The sequence below is a fragment of the Ochotona curzoniae genome, unplaced genomic scaffold (assembly GCF_017591425.1).
Source record: "Ochotona curzoniae isolate NIBS_2020 unplaced genomic scaffold, NIBS_Ocur_1.0 scaffold_3208, whole genome shotgun sequence".
In the NCBI taxonomy this organism is placed as follows: Eukaryota; Metazoa; Chordata; class Mammalia; order Lagomorpha; family Ochotonidae; genus Ochotona; species Ochotona curzoniae.
Genome location: NW_024467106.1, coordinates 28,342,746 through 28,358,575, shown reverse-complemented (window position 1 = coordinate 28,358,575; position 15,830 = coordinate 28,342,746). Strand labels below are relative to the sequence as shown.

Genomic DNA, 15,830 nt, shown 5'->3' with positions numbered 1-15,830 from the left:
CCTGCTCCCTCCGGGCAGCGTCATGCCAATTGCCAGCCCCTGTAAACTCTGGGCCCGAGGCCAGGCTGGAAGCAGCTGTCACATTAGCCCTGTGCACAAATTCCCAGCTTCTAATACTTGTCTATACTCTGGACAGGGCTGGCAGATGCTGGACAAGGCCATGCTGCTCCCTTCCCCTGACTGGGAAATTGAGACCAGGAGTGGGTGCATGGGTTGGGGTAGGCTGGCCATCTTAGTGGAACCCACCAATTCAGACCATTCAGAGTCTACCTATAGGCAACCAGGACACTGTGACTGGAGGCAGATGCCCCAACCCTCAACATTTTGCCCTTGGCAAGATGCCCAACCGCTTTGGGCCTCCATAGTCTTATCTGTAAAATGGATATAAATAATAAGAGAAAACAATTCTGGAAATGAATAGACCCCAAGGTTTAGTCGAACGACTTGTGAGGGGGAAGCCAGGATAATTCATTCTCTGATTTCTAGTCTTTTCTGTAATTCTCCCTTATCATTAAGTCTTATCACAGAGAAAACTAAGTGTTGTTTGTAAAGTGACTTTATTGAGATAGCCTTTACATAGGATATATTCTTGCAGGAGGATAATAAAGAGCTGTTACATGGATTGGATTTGCGTGTAAAATTTTAGGCGGCTCCTGAAAGTGCTAACAAGTTGTGGTTTGAAAGAGCCCAGGGCCAGCTCGGCTTCCATCTCTGGTCACTCACCTGGCAGGGACCTCCACCCCCTCCTGGACCACCCAGCTCCTCTGTCTCTCCCCACCCCCCATGAGCATAGCGCAGGCCCAGCTTCCTCGCTCCACACCTGGGCTACGGCTTGGTGCTCCAGCACTGCACCCCAGTCTTACTCGGCTCAGGCTGCTGTTACCAAGTCCCATCTCCTGGCAGTGGAGAATGGAGCTGTCAACCCAGGGACCTGCTCACGGTTTTCAAGTATGACAGGTCTGAGATCAGGGTGCAGACTAACTCTGTGGTCACCTGGGTGTTAGTCAGAGGGCTGCACCTCGGGGCCTGACTACTCTTCCACACCCCTGGCGGGAGAGGGTTTCAGCAGAGAGAACTTGGGGGATGTCAACAGCCACTGCACAGCATCTTCAGGGGATGTGGTCAGCTCTGGCCAGGCCCTTGCCTTGTCCCAAAACCTCTGAATGGCTCCCCAGTAACTTGCACCAAAAAACAGGATGCCACACTGTACACAAGAGGAGTGGGTGGCATGCAGCTTGACCCAAAGTCCCCCTACCTTTCCTCCTCCCCTTCCACTGCAGCTCTGCTTGGGCCTGCCGCTTCTCTTGGAATGTGCCAGGTACATCAGATCTCTGGGCCTTTGCACCCTTCACCTGGATGGCACAAGTCCACTTTTCAAGGAGCACTCCCTCCCCCTGCACCAGCACCCTGGCTCCAGCAGCAGCTCTCTCCCTGCTTCCAGCCAGGGCCTGCAACTCCAGTATCTATTGCACTGATTGCTTAGGTTCGGCTCCTCCTGCCCCCCTTACCCCACAGGCCCCGCTACTGCAAGCTCCTACAGTTAGATCTTCCTAGTCTATTGTGCTTCCTGTCGGCCCTGCACACCCTCCAGCACACACCCAGAGAACACACCTAGCACAAAGTAGGTGCTTAGTGAATTATCAAACCTTCCAGGTTAGTTATCATGCCCTCCAGGGGAGGCTCCTCCGCCCCACCTCCATGACGTGTCCAGCTTGTAACCACACCTGCCCTGGCCCCCAGTGCACCCTGCTGGTCTTCAATTACAGTAGGCTGCAGTGATTACATCTCTAATTATATCTTTTGCCACACAGGCTGAACCAGATGAAGAGGGGAGTGGCTCTTGTCGGTCAAAAAGTGTTGGTGGGATATGGGATTGTCTCTCTCTCCCATGGTTGACCCTAGGATATTTCCTGGAGGCTCCTTCAAGGCCTGGTACACAGCAGGTGCCCACTAAACACTTGCCCATACAAGTGGACAGCCCCTACTGCTAGCCCTTCCACTTTGTTCTGAGGGAGGCTGGACGCCAGCTGCAGACTTTGGAGGCTAGAGGATGCTGCTGGGCTCCGTCCTGGTCCGCCTGAGATTTGGGAGAGATAAAAACACAGCCCACACTCAGAGAAGCAGGGGGGCAGGAAAGCCAGCTGCCTACTTCTATGGGAATTCATTTAATGCTGGTAGTGGCGGGTGGGGTGGGGAAGGGAGTTGCGGGGAGGAAGGCTGGGACATTCTTGGGTTGTCATGCCTTCCAGTATAAGGCTTTGTCACAGGGATGTGTAAGTGTAGTGCTGGGCTGTCAGGGCTGCAATCAATTCAGCAATTACTGACTATGCCCCCATCTTGCAGATGGGGAAAGTGTGGTCCAGAAAGCAATCGCCTCCACCTGGGGCTCCATCCATGGACTTGAACCTCATGGCCTCTGCTCAGCATCACTACTTCTCCCAAGCTGTACTTTCCAATTGAGAGCCTCAGATAAAACACTAAGAGCTTCTCTCCCCACAAGACAACTTATCAGGAACCTCCTTAGGGTAAAGTCCCCCAGATTGCAGGCTAGGGAGGAAGGGCAGCTCCTAGGTTCATTTTTCTTGCCCCCAGGGACTACCAGGCTGCCTTGCACAAGTCAACACCACAGCCAAACCCCACAGCTTAGTTAGGCACTGAAGATTTTCAACCCTGTTCTATTACCTCCACTATTTTCATAGGGACACCCCACTGCAGACTTTTTGTTGTTGTTGTTATTGATCATGCTTGTGTCTTCAAAAAACAAAGCCAGACAAAAACTTCTTGTCATGGCATCAGGCTCCCTGGGCTTGGTGGCTGCCTTGATGTGGGACAGTCACAGCCCCCGAGCAGGGAACCAGGATGCCGGGGAGGGGCTGTGTGTCTCGATGACTGTCTTCAGGTCCCTGGCAGCTCAAGCCTCCAGGCTCCAGGGATGGGGGTGCGGTGCATTTACAGGGGTTGGTAAGGGGTTGTATGTTTTTTTTTTTTAATAACCACAGCCTTCCCCACTCCTGCTGCAGACCAACAGGACTCAAGGTAGCCGAGTAGAAGACCAGGACCCAGATGTCCAGATTACACAGGTGTGGTGAGACCCGGGTAGCATTTAAGCTTGTGCACTGGAGTCGAGCTCAGGCCAGGGCGCGTTACACTGAGACTGTTTTTACAAGGGGGATAATAATACTGATCTGTGGCGGAGCTCTAAGACCCATGTAGCTCCACCGTGGCCACAGGGCAAGGTCACAGCCACTCTGCTCCAGCCTCAGAATCAATTCCTAGGTTCACACAGAGAGAGACCACCACCTGTCCAGGCAGCCCCTGCCAGGAATCTGGAGAGAGGCCTCTAGGAGGTGCTGTGCGGGTAGGAAGTCCAGACACACCTTGGAGGCCTGCTGCACAGTGCACAGCCCAGCCCGGCTCCAAACAAGCCCCTGGGGATGGAAGAGTCCCGCCCCCCACCCCAGCACCCCCCTCTAGGGCACAGACTTCATTTTCCTCTTGTCCTCTCTGCTCCCTTTGCTCTGACGTGGCTGGAGAGGAGGGGTCAGGTGCTGTCTGCGGGCCCTGTCCACCCTCGCCCTCCGTGAGCAGTGGGATGGGCAGTGCCGGAAGCTGACTCCAGTTTGTGGCGCTGCAAGTGTGATCCCTGTCACCAGGAGTATGCAACAGGGCAGGAAGCCTTTCAAGAGAGGTTGCGCCAGACACCCCCAGGGAGGCCCAAAACCACAACACCCGCCCCCGTTTCTTCCACCCAAGACCCGCGCTCTTTCTCATGCCCAAGCCCCATACAGGCACAGCCAGCCCAGCGCTGGGGCCCCTCTTGTTCAGGAGTGATCATCAGTCAGCTGTAGCTTACCATGCAGGGACACAGAGCTGGCCCCCATCACCTGGCCTGGATGCGAAAAGTAATGGGGTCGTCTACTCCATCCTCCAAATTTGGATGGGTCTGGCAGAGGCAGGTCGCGGCCGGGCTTGCACTGCATACTCTGTCGGCCCGCCTCGCCCCGCCGCCCCGCACGCCCAAGCCGACTGCTCCTGGAGCGGCGGATGCTGTCTGCTCCACGCTTCCAGTCCCGGAAAGCTGAGGCCCCTCAGGTGACCCGGGCAAGAGGGCGAAGGTCCCGACACGGGTCCCATGCGCCATGGTAGGGGCTCATCGGGAGCCGCGGGGCCGCGCCCAAGGCGAGCCGCCTTCACGGCTGTCTGCGCACGCCGTGCCCATCCGGGCCCCCGCGCCGTCGAGCGCCCGCACCTTGCGGCGGCCCCTCCCAGCTTCCAGGCGAGGAAGAGAGCAGCCCTGTGCCCGCTCTTCCGATGCGGGAGACCCAGGACTGGAGCGGGAGTGTGGGGGGAGAGAGTGGAGCGGCAGTGTTTTGTGCGAGATTACGCGGAGCGGATGGAAGGCAGCGCCCCGGCCACGCGCCGAGCCCCGCATCCCTCCTCCCAGTCCCGGAGCTGCAGCCGGGAGGAGCAGCGCGCGCGTCCCGCCCGACGCCCGGCTCCCGCAGACCCGGGAGGCACAAGCGCCGGCTGGTTCGCAGCAGCCCTACCTTGCTGACGGCCGCGCAGGTGCCGGCGGCGGCGGCGTCCGGCTCCGGCTCCGCGTTGCTCGCCGCCAGCCGAATCCCCGCGCCCAATGCCGCCGCCTCCTCCTCCTTCTCCCCGCGCAGCCCAGCGGGCGGGGCTGGCGAGCGGGGCGGGGGCCCGGGGCTCGCCCCGCCCTCCCGCCCCGCGGCTCCGCACCGGCCGCCGCCCCTCCTTAAGCCCACCCGGGTCGTGCTCCTGGATCCCTGGGGCGCGCCCTCGCGCTCGGGGCGCACGCGCACACACTTGAGGCGCGCGCGCCGCAGGCATGGGGCGGGCTGCCTGGTCACCGAGCGGACACTCAGACCCCGCCGATGCCTGGCTGCGTGGCCTGAACCCTCCGGTGGAACCTCGGTTTTCCTCTGGGGAAGTGGACGCTGTAGCCACGTCTGCCCCGGAGGGCTGTTGGAGGATCAGAATCGGAAGAGCAGAGCGCCGGGCAGCGCCGATGGCGCGGTAGGCGAGGCCGCCCGCGGCACCTGAGTGCGGAGCAGGAAAGGCCTCCCTTCCCCCAGCAGCCGGGAGGCGGCGCTGCTGCCCAGACTCGCAGGCCTGGGAGCTCCCCAGTACGCTCCGCCCTGGGGGTGCGGGGGCAGCGGCTTTGCTTTTTAGTTAATTCTAACTGCTAACCCTTCCCGAGCCGGGCACATTGTTCCAAGCACTGTGAGTGACACTCTTATCTGTCTCAAGCTTTAGGCCCAGAGAGGTTAAGCACCTAGTTTAGGGTAGCACAGCAAATAACCTGACAGCTGGCTCACGAATGCAAATTCATGGCGACTCCACTACATCACCTGTTTCCAGGAAAGCTCTTGGTTTTGCTGAATGGAGTATTCAGAGGAAGGAGGTGCACCGACACTCAGGATAAAGGTGAGTGCACAATACAGCATGCTATATCCTACCCTACTTATTTAATCCCATTACTATATCGCATTGAGTCCTGCAGCAGCGAGGACTCAAACCTACACCCAAGTGAGATGCCATATGAGAGCAGCTTTACCCATATGCCACAGTGCCCGCCTCACACCCATTTTATAGATTAGAAAATCGAGGCTGAGGCGCTAAACTCTTAATCTCCTTACAAAGAGTAGCCAAAGCCAAAGCCTGCCACAGCATTCATGAATGACCGGGTCACTTCTGCCCTGACCTGGCCATGCTCTGTACCCAGCCTGGAGCCTTGATCTTGGAGTTGGGCTGTCCAGTCGGACTGCACTGCATGCTTCACGTGTCAGTATGCAAGAATTGCATGCTTGACTTTTTAAAAAAAATATTTATTTGTTTGAAAGGCAATTACAGAGACAAGAGGGAGACAGTTTTCCACTTGCTGGTTCACTCTGCAAGTGGCTGTATCAGCCAGAGCTGGACCAGGCTGAAGCCAGGAGCTGCTTCTGGGTCTGCCTTGTGGATGCAGGAGCCCAAAGACTTGGGTCACCTTCCGCTGTTTTCCCAGGTGCATGAGCAGGGAGTTGGGTTGGGGAAATGGAGCAGCCAGGGCTCGAAGCAGTGCCCATACAGGATACTGGCATGGCTGACAGCAGCTTAACTTGCTGAATCCCAGGCTGCTCTCTGCCCTTGAAGTTTCAAAGGTGCCTGTGGACACAAGGGGAGTGCCTCAAAATCTGGCTTCAGGCTGTTTTTACTTGAATTACAGCTGGGGAGCAGGTGCACCAATGTTCCCCAGGCTAAGGCGTCTCACTTCTCTTGGGGCCTTCCCTTCTCTCCTCCCAGGACCACCTGCTTGCTCCTCTGCCCACTCCAAGACTTCCTTCTCCCCTGTGGCAGTTTGTGCCCTGCAGGCTGGGATTGGCAGGGGGTGGAGGAAGACAGGTTTAACAAATGCCTTTCTGGGGGCTGAGGACCCATGTGCAAGAGGGAAGTTCTTGCCAGCAGACAGCCCTGGAGCCCTTCCTGTGTGCATGAGGGGGTGGGGGGTTCCTCATTTGCCTCTCTCCACTCCTGGTCCTGGCCCACAAGCAGAGCTACCCAGGCCAGCCTCTGCACTGCACACACAGCAGCCCCGAGGCCCAAGCAGGCATGATCCTCCCCCAGGTCTGGAACCACACAGCAGGTCTATACTGTGAAATGCAGCCTGTCTGCTGGCACCTTCCACTGGACCCTGAAGCTGAGTGGTAGGATAGGCCAGGAACCGTCCCTGCCCTGCCTGCACAGCAATGCAGCCAGCTCTGGGACGTGCCTGTCACATGTGTGCGGTGACATGCACATGTACACACCTCCTGAAAGAGCTTCCAGTGAGGGGAGGAGCTGAGAAACAGTGCTGGTGCCCAGGCATGGGGGTCTGTTGGTGAGGTGGGATTAGCCTTGAACTTGGGCAGTAGCCTCTGGTCCCTTCCTACAGTAGCAGGGAGGGGATCTCCTTCTCCTGCAGAATGGGGTCTGGGTATCAGCTTGCTGGGAGGCCAAGGATTGGGGGAGGTAGACTGGCAGCACTGAGCCCCATCCCCAGGGGTAGGGAGGTGGGGGCTGAACAGGATCAGATCCCAACCCTGGAAGGCAGCAGCCCCTAGGGGGGGAAGGGGGCGACAGCTGTGCTGCGGGCCAGGAACCCGACACCAGGGGTGGGCCCCAGCCGCCCTCCAGAAGCACAGGGGGAGGGTGGGCGTTCCTGCAGCAGTGGTGTTAGTGGTGGTGGCACTGGCGGCAGCACACTGGCATCCCCTGGTGTCAGGCTCCACTGATGCAGGCGATGGCTGCAACTCCAGCTGGGAGCTCCTTCCTCCCTCCCCTGCAGCAGGAGCTCAGCTGGCCTGGCTGGCTCCCCCACCCCCTGCACTGGTGATAAATGCCAGGGGAAGGTGAGGCCAGCTGGGAGGAGCCCTTCCTGGCAGCAACCTTGACCTCTAGGCTTGAACATGCCTCATTGGGTGGCTGTGTGAATCTGGTCAGGGTGGTCAGTCTCTCTGGGCTGGGCCCACTGTGCTGTGGCAGGACAGTCTCAGGGCTGGGGGAGGCAGTTAGGCCTCACTGTCCTGTATCCTTTGACTGTGGGGCCTTGTGGGTACAGGGACACTGCAGAACACAGGTGACCAGGGCCCAGGGCCTCAGCAGCAATAGCTTTACAAAGCTACTTGGGATTCACAGGTGCAGCCAGCCAGGAACCTGGGGTTACACAGGATGATGGGGAGAAGCGGAGGCCCTGCCGTTGCTTCCAGGAGGAGACAGTCAGAGTTTCCTTAGCCTGCGAGGGTGGAATGGAAGGGGACAAGTGGAGAACAGCAGGGGGAGGTTGGAGGGGATGAAGGGTGTCATGGATCCCCAGTCCTGTGTCCACTGCATGGTCCCACTGTGGCTGTTCTTTGTGCTGAAGAATGAATATAAGCTTTAAGGCCTTAGAGGGGCAGCCAGGGTCCAGCCCCCTGGGAGCACTGACTTTTCGCAGGCTTGGGGTCTCCATGGATGCTTCCAGCATTATCTGAGTACACTCTCCTGCCAGCCCAGAAGGCTTCCCTTCCTCCACCCCAGCCCTGTCAGTTCCCTGCCAGACCTTAGGGGCACCATGTCCAGCCTGTCGGGGGGCAGCTGAGACCCAACCATGTCACCCTGTTACCCCTTTCTAAGCTGGCAGCCTGGTAAGCCTGGGGAGTCCCCCAGAAGACTGTCCACTGAGGGCAGATATGGAAGGGCCTGGGACTGGCCTGGGCCAGTGAGCAGCCCCAGTTCCTGCCTAGAGTGGGTACTGCTGGGAGCCAGCCCATCACCCTTTGTCCCCCAAGCAGTCCTTCTGCAGAGCAGAGAGGGGCGTGGGCTGCCTGGCCCCCAGACCAACTCCCCTGGGTTTCCCTGGCAGCACCCCGAAGGGGGATAAGGACATGGGCACACAGATCTAGAAACAGCTCACCCAGCAGACACTGCCACTAGAAAGGGAGACATCCTAAGAACTCAGAGCCTGGCAGTTTCGTGGGGTGGGAGAGAGGGAATTGGACTGTAGAGACCTCCCAAAACAGAAGCCGGAGTTGCCCAGGCTGAATGATCCCCAAGTGAGGCACAGCATGATGGCCTGCAGGTTGAAGGGATGTGTGCTGTGATGGGATCAGCGGAGATCCCTGGGGGGCACCCTGGTGGAGATGACCCAGCCAGGGGTGGTGCAGCAGACGCGATCCTGACCAGGAGCCTGTGGCTAAGGCTGGGTCCCAGGACACTGGGGCTCGCAGGGCTCATCAGGCACGAGGCAGGCGCTGGACCACGTCAGGCCTCCCCCTCCCCGTCATCGTCTGTGATGTAGGTCTCAGGCGCCACTCGGTCCTGGGTGGCCTGCCTCTCCAGGTACTCGGCCTTCAGCTGCTCCAGCTGCCGCAGCTCAGCCTCCAGGCGCTCCCGGTGGGCCACCCGCTGCTGCTGCAGCTGCTTCATGGGGAAGGGGTTCATGTCGTGGAACGCGATGTTCATCAGTTTCCTGGGGGGAGGAAGGGCACTGTCAGCTGGGAGCTGGGCGCCCTGGCCCCTTCATTCAGGGAGCTCAACTTCCTGGGAGAAAATGGTGGACAGGAAGGTGATTCCTACCCTACATGATGGGCATATAGGCAGAAGGCAGCTCGGGGTAGGATGGAGCATCCTAACCCATTAGGGAAAGGCTGGTCAGGGAAGGCTTCTGGGAGGAGGAGACGCATGCGCTGAGTGTGGAAGAGTGAACGGAAGCTTTTCAGGCTGAGTGCATGGTGCTGGTGGAGGTGGTAAGGGGGGTGAGGTATGTGGGGCTAACAAGGGCAGAACCCCACCGAGAGAGGTGCCCTGGGGATTGGGATAATTCTGTCTCCTCAGTCCATGGGCTGGGAGGGTAGGCGAGGAATGAAGTTGCCTGGAGGCCCCAGTCCCATGTTCAGGGGCAGACAGGTGGCCCGGGCAGCCAAGTCCCCTGGGGGATTTGTGAGCTGTGGGAGTTCAGTCCAGCACCTGTCTGGGAAGAGGCGGGCGGGGGCCCAGCCGGGGGCGGTGCTTCCCAGGCTTCTCACCGACTGTTGCAGATGGTCTTGGTGAAGAAGCGCAGGTACTGGTAGATCTCCAGGCTGTCCTGCAGCCTCAGGATCTCCTTCTCATTGTACTTGAAGATGGCCAAGGCATAGCGGAACACCACCTACAAGTGAGCACTGCATCAGCACTGGGAACCCGGGGTGGGGCAGAGAAGTGGCAGCCAGCATGGGGACAGTCCCAGCATAGGCTGCAGAGAGGAGGCAGGGACCAAGGGCCCCAGGAGAGAACACAGCTTGAAATCCACGGGGATGGGTGGATGGTGTTGGATTTGTCCCTGTTGGGCCACACGGGGCCCAGCCTGTGTCTCCACAAGTACAAGGTAACTAGGTCCAGGGTGGGGGACTTGGGGCAGGTGCCCAGCTGGGACCAGACTCCAGCTCTGGACTCTCAGTCAGGTCTTGGCATAAACAGGGGAAAGGGAAGGTGGGGCCCAGCGTCTGGCTGGGGAGAGGGTTAGAGACAAGCCCCTGGATAAGCTTAGCTTCCTCTACAGAACACTGGTCCCCACCCATCCTCCCTCTGCCCTTAGAACGCATGTGCAGAGGCAGCCTGCCCACCTCCCTGCATGCAGACACAGGACTTCAGTTTACAACACCCCGCTCTCAGGAGGAGTCCTCCACGGTCTCCTGCTCGGGGTTCCCTGGCCTCAGCCACACTCACCTTGGTGCCCTCATACAGGAACGCATCCCAGACTCGCAGCAGGATGTCGCTGATGAGGCTGTCAGCAAATACCACGAGGAACCAGTTGAAGGTGATGAGGGACAGGTCCACCTGCTGCTGCCCAAGGTGGGCCATGAGCCTGGGCAGCTTCTCTGAGAGCAGGTCCTGGAGCACCCGCTGGTCCACCTGGCAGGGAGTGGGCAAAACGGTCTGTCACCGGCACCCCCTTCTCCTCCCACCCCAATTCTTAGAGCTGCTAAGTGGGACCCACCCAGCTCACAAGGCACTGAGCACACAGGCTGGCTGGGAGGTAGGCACGGCAGCACTAGTCCCTGCTGCTGCTGACATGGGCCAGGGCCACACTAGGAGCTGGGGGCTTTGTGCTGGTGCCCTCTTGGCCCTGCTGCCCACTGGGAACTGAGGCAAGCAGGGGCACAGGACTGGGCAGCTCTGAGACATGGGTCTTGTTCACAGAGGGGATTGAGGGGCTCAGACTCTGAATCAGCTCCCACAGCTGCCTCTCTATGCTCTCCCAGGACATGTGCAGGTTAGATGCTGGGGTCAGATCCTGGGGCCAGCATCAGGGGCAGCCCCAAGCTCTGCCATCCTGAGAGAGGAAAAGGCTGCTGGCCTTGCTACATGGCCATGATCACGATCAGAGTCATGATCCTGTCCTCGTCTCGTAGGCCCTGAGACGTGGTCCTTTGGTGCTCCTCCTGCACCTGTGCTGAGCTCTGCCTTCCTGCAGCCTGCTGGTCACTCAGCCCTTCTCAGGGAAATCCTTTCCTGGGTTTTGGTGTTACCTCTGACAAACACCCAGGAACTGCCTTCCTTCCACACCCAGAACCCGGGTGGCTGTGGAGCTTTGGCATCCAGGACAAACCATCAGATAGTCCCTGCTGAGCTGGTGGAGAGATTTACAGATGTGCTGATATGGGCTCTGTGGCTGACTGCAAGTGGCTCATCTCAGGTGGGCTGGAGTATGCGTAAACAGTGCTGGCCTCCCTAGGCGGACCACACTGAGACCACAGGATGGACAGCCGGTGGACCATCACACTACTTCCTCCAGATTCTGAATGAGGACAATTTTTCATCATGGAAAATGGAAATAACCACCCCCACCCTCCATCCCCAGGGGACGGCAGCTGCTCAAGCTGCTGCCTGCAATGCTGCCATGCCTTCAGTGCTGGTTTGAGTCCTGGCCGCTCCACTTCAGATCTAGTTCCATGCTAGATCTAGAAAAGCAGTGGGAGATGATGGTCCAAGTGCTTGTACCCCTGCCACCCACACCAGAGACTGGGGTGAAGCTCTGGGCTCCTGACTTTGGCATGGCTCTGCATTGGCCAGCAGAGAGAGATCTCTCTCTTTCTCTGTAACTCTGCCTTTCAAATACATAAAAGAATTTAACCCCCTTCCCCCACATGCTGATTATTAGATACAGCTTCATTTCAGAGATGTGAAGACATGGAAATAAAATACAGTGTTTCCCGGCCTGCCTTGCTCCAGGTGGTGGCTGAGAGGGCAGTTCTGACTGATACAAAGTACAGCGGACAGCCCCCGGCGTGTGTGACATGAAAGTCACAGGCAGGTTGCCACAGACACAGCTGGGCCCTGATGGCCCCCAGGAGCAGATACCACCTCCTCATTATCTGAGAACCCCCCATGGCAGTGGCGGCAGCCGTGAACTGGTGCTGGCCTTCAGTGCAGTCAGGTGCCATTGGTACCCTGTGTGCTGCCAAGTCTTGATCCCACTCCTTAGCCCCACGCCTGAGCCTTGGCTGTCTCCTGCCAGGTGGGACCCCTCTCCCCCAAGAAGGAGGCTCAGTGTCAGGTGATGGAAGTAGAATAGGTGGAGAAAAGCAGGGACAGGCAGGGGACAGTTCAGCAGGATGGGTGGTGGGTGTGGGACAGTGGCATTCTGTGAAATGGAGGGTAGTGGGGTAACTGGCCAGCGAGTGGGCAGGGGTGTGAGGGTGGGGACCACCCAGGGAGCAGCTTTATGCCCATTTAAAGCAGGTAAGCCTAGCATTCCCAGAGGTGAGAGCGTGCCAGGGCCGCACAGTGGGGCAATGCACACAGGGCCATGGAGCAGGTAACGGGCGATGTAGACAGGTGTTTCTCCATTGGGATGTGCAGAGCATGTGTGCATGTGACTGCTGTGGCTTCCCCAACTCCCAGCCCCACCACCCACCCTCCCTGGCTACGAGCCAGGGACACTAGGCCTTGGTCTCCTCCCTTGCCCAGGGGCCAGTGGTTTCGCCATCACAGCTAGAGTAACAACAGCCTCCAGACAGCGCAATACAAGGAAGCCCCGGAGATTCCCTCGCTTCTAAGAACAACTCCAGGGCCCCGCCCTGCTTACCTGGGATGCGGTCAGCGTCTTGCTGTAGTAATCAGCCGGCATAATGGTCTCCACAATGGCCACCAGGCACCAGAAGGCACTCTCTTCCTCATCCAGGACCAGCAGGGCGATGGCCGCCAGCCTGGGAAAAGCGGAAGGCCAGGGGTGATCCTGCAGGCAGCCCAGGGCAGGGGCTCCGGCCACAATCCCCAGATGGGTCTTACACCTTGGGCCAAGGCCAACACTCCCTGCCCCCCAGGTGTAGGAGTTGGGGAGGAATGATTTGGTGGTTTGTAGGGGATCACTTTCAAGCCTGAGGGGGTGGGAAGGCAGTCCTGGTCTTGCTGCTCCCTGGGTGAGCCTGGGCCAATCCTGGAGTCACTGAGCATCAGCCCTCCCAACAGGAAGCAGGGGACAGGAGCACATGGTAGGCCTGCTGTGATGCCATCTACGTCATCATTGTTTGCAGACTCTGGGGCTCTGCAGGAGTTAACAGGCACTCAGGAACTCAGCAGAGCAAGGCAGGCACAGATGTCTTGCAGGGTGAGAGCAGGCAGAGCCTCAGGGTGTCCTGCAGAAGGCAGGTCCCCAGAGCCCCCGCTGCTATCAGGCCCAGTGCATGCGCTTTTTTCCTCTGCTTTCTCCCCTCCCCCCAAGTTAGCTCTAATGACATCAAGGGTGAGAAAGAAGGGAACCCTCAGGGGACTGATCCTCCCTGGGAGCTCTCACCCAGGGCCCACCAACACAGGAACATCCCAAGATGCTGGGTGGACACGAGGTCCCCCCATGCAATGGCGTCTTGCCTGAGGATCCATCCTGCCTAGCAAAAGGCCGCATGCCTGCGTGACTAATCCAGGCCCCCCATTGTGCATGCAGCCCAGGAGGCCTGGTGGTGGGACTCACGCTCTCAGAGCACCCCCAGGCAGCTGCAGCTTCAGGGGGAGGGGAGCACTGTGGATCCTCTGTGGACCTCACAGCAGGCAGACTGTCCTGTCCTGCAGACCGTCAGGTCTTCCCTCCCCTGGGGTTGTGCTGGGCTGCATTCACCACCTCTCCCTTCTTCTGAGGAAGAGAGTAGATGTCCAAAAGAAATCCTGTTGGATTGGAAAGGACTTTGTCCCACCCCAGACTCAGATAGTCATCTAAGTCCTCCTGGGCAGGTGTGGTGGAGAAACACTCACAGGCTTCCTGGAAACAGGGGGCTCTGCCCTTAGCCCGAGGGGAAAGGGGACCTTCAAGGGTCACTGAGTTCAAGGGTGGCAACTGTGTAGCATGCTGGTTGTTGCTCTCTTTGCCTGTGCTGAGGAAGACATAACTAATGGATGGCACCACTTTCTTTGAGTCCAGGACAGACATTGCTCATCGATCATGGCAGTCTTTCCCTGCTGACTGGAGGCTGTGTCAGAACCTCTCTCCAAAGCACTCTTGGCTGTCTCCGACCTAGGTCTCCTTACTGCATAGCTGGAAACCAAGGCCCAGGAAGCACAAGTGACTTGCTCGGTCAGCTGGTGGCAGCATGGCGACCAGACCTAGGACCCCTAAAGTCTCTTGAGGTGCTCCTTCCACCCTGCTCAGCCTCAGGAAGTCCTTGTGGAAGAGCCTAGGACTGCTGTAGGTTCCTGCACACAGGTCATTTATTGTGGGGTACAGGCAGAAGGGCCAGCGGTTAAGATACCCGTGTCCCATATCAAGATGCCTGGGTTTAATTGATTTTCATCTTATTTGAAAAGTGGATTCACTGGTTCACTCTTCAAATGCCTGCAACAGCCCAGGCTGGGCCAGGCTGAAACCAAGAGTTAGGAACTCCTTCCAGGTCTCCCATATGGATGGCAGGGACTTACATACTTGAGCCAGGACACACGTTAGCAGGAAGCTGGATCAGAAGTACAGGAACTAGGATGTGGGACCTGGCACTCTCATAAGGATGCAGGAGTCACAAGTGGCCACTTAGGCTGCTGTGCCAAATGCTTACCCAAAGCGCCTGGGTTTGACACCTGTGCTTTCCACTGATGCACCCAGGGAGGCTGTAGCGATGGCTCAAGTACTGAGTTCCCATCACTCATGTGGGACACTGGAAAGCAGGTCCCTGGCTTTAGCCTGCTGCAGTTCTGGCTGTTGCAAGCATTTGGAGAGTGAACTACCTACCAGAGGCAAGCATGTGCTTTCAGTTTCTCCATCTCCTAAATAATGAATAAACAAATAAATAATCTTTAGAAAACATCGTTTAGATGATGCTGGTGCCCATTGGGACCTAGTAACTGCTCAGGCCCCTACTGCTGGGGTCCAATCAGGCTTGCTCAGGAAGGAGTATGTGGATGAAAGGTGAGAACAAACTGCTTCCAAAGCGGTCCACTTGGTTTCACCGAGAAAGGACTTGAGACAGTGCGCCCCAAGTTAGCATTACTGCAGCAACATGACAGGTGGTGGTTACCTTAGTCCCAACAGGGCTGGAATCTAGACACGACATATGCAGTTCTAACAGCCACCACTAGATGGCAACTCAGGTGTTAGGCGCCTGCGGCTTGGGTGTGAGAGGGCCTTGGGAAGAACCCAGGGCACTAGGCCTGTTGGAACTGGTTCGCCAGCTCCACTACAGATGACTGTGTTTAAAGCAACAGCACAGGCATTTGCATAAATACCAAAATATGTGCTTGTGGAGAAAACTTGAGCCAAAACCCTCAGAGAATTGCTTAGAAAACCCACCCTGGGGACCTTCCTCCCCTCTGGGCCTCTGTGTAAGCACCAGGAAACATCTATCAAACTGGACTCCAGGCACCTCCTGCCACAGGGGGACTTCCTGTCTCTTCAGCACCACAGCCAGCACAGGGCTAGTCCTCCAAAGAGGGTCCCTGCTGATTAGCAAGTGGGGTTTGGGGTGGCAGCAGCGTATCCTGAGTGACAGCAGGTCGTAGGAAGGACTAGGGGTGGGGAGCTGGAAGCCAAGGTTCGCAGCTGGCCCAGCCCCTGTGCATGGGGAGGTGCTGGGCAGGCTCCTCAGCCTCACAGATCATCTCAGCTGGACAGCAGGGACACTGGTGCCCACAACACAGGGTTTGCGTGAGGATTAACAAGCAACAGCTGAGTGGAGCACCTGGCACCCAAGAGACCCTCCTTCCTGCCTGACCTTTGTGTGAAATCTACGGAATGGCTCAGCTCATCTGTGGCTCCCAGCTCTCTTTGCGGCCATTCTTAGGGAGGCTTTGCGAGGCTCACCCCTACTGGATCCAAACATGCAGCATTGAAAACATCTGCCCTTGAGAATCAT

At 57.9% G+C, this 15,830-nt stretch overlaps 2 protein-coding genes across 4 annotated transcripts in view; both read right to left on the bottom strand.

Moving 5' to 3' along the window:
* Nucleotides 1-4,625, bottom strand: part of CORO2A (coronin 2A) — a 55,253-nt gene extending 50,628 nt beyond the window's left edge. The window contains exon 1 of the mRNA XM_041004678.1: nt 4,548-4,625. The gene's annotated coding sequence lies outside the window, so the exon portion shown is untranslated. The remainder of the gene's footprint in view (nt 1-4,547) is intronic.
* Nucleotides 4,626-7,764: 3,139 nt separating this feature from the next.
* Nucleotides 7,765-15,830, bottom strand: part of TBC1D2 (TBC1 domain family member 2) — a 43,315-nt gene continuing 35,249 nt past the window's right edge. For 2 of the 3 annotated variants that reach the window (XM_041004546.1, XM_041004549.1), the window contains 4 exons: nt 12,587-12,707; nt 10,225-10,410; nt 9,546-9,667; nt 7,765-8,989 (listed from right to left, as the gene is read on the bottom strand). In XM_041004546.1, coding sequence (XP_040860480.1) covers nt 8,782-8,989; nt 9,546-9,667; nt 10,225-10,410; nt 12,587-12,707 — 637 coding nt within the window. In that variant the 3' untranslated portion in view covers nt 7,765-8,781. The remainder of the gene's footprint in view (nt 8,990-9,545; nt 9,668-10,224; nt 10,411-12,586; nt 12,708-15,830) is intronic. The other variant, XM_041004547.1, reaches the window with a different exon arrangement.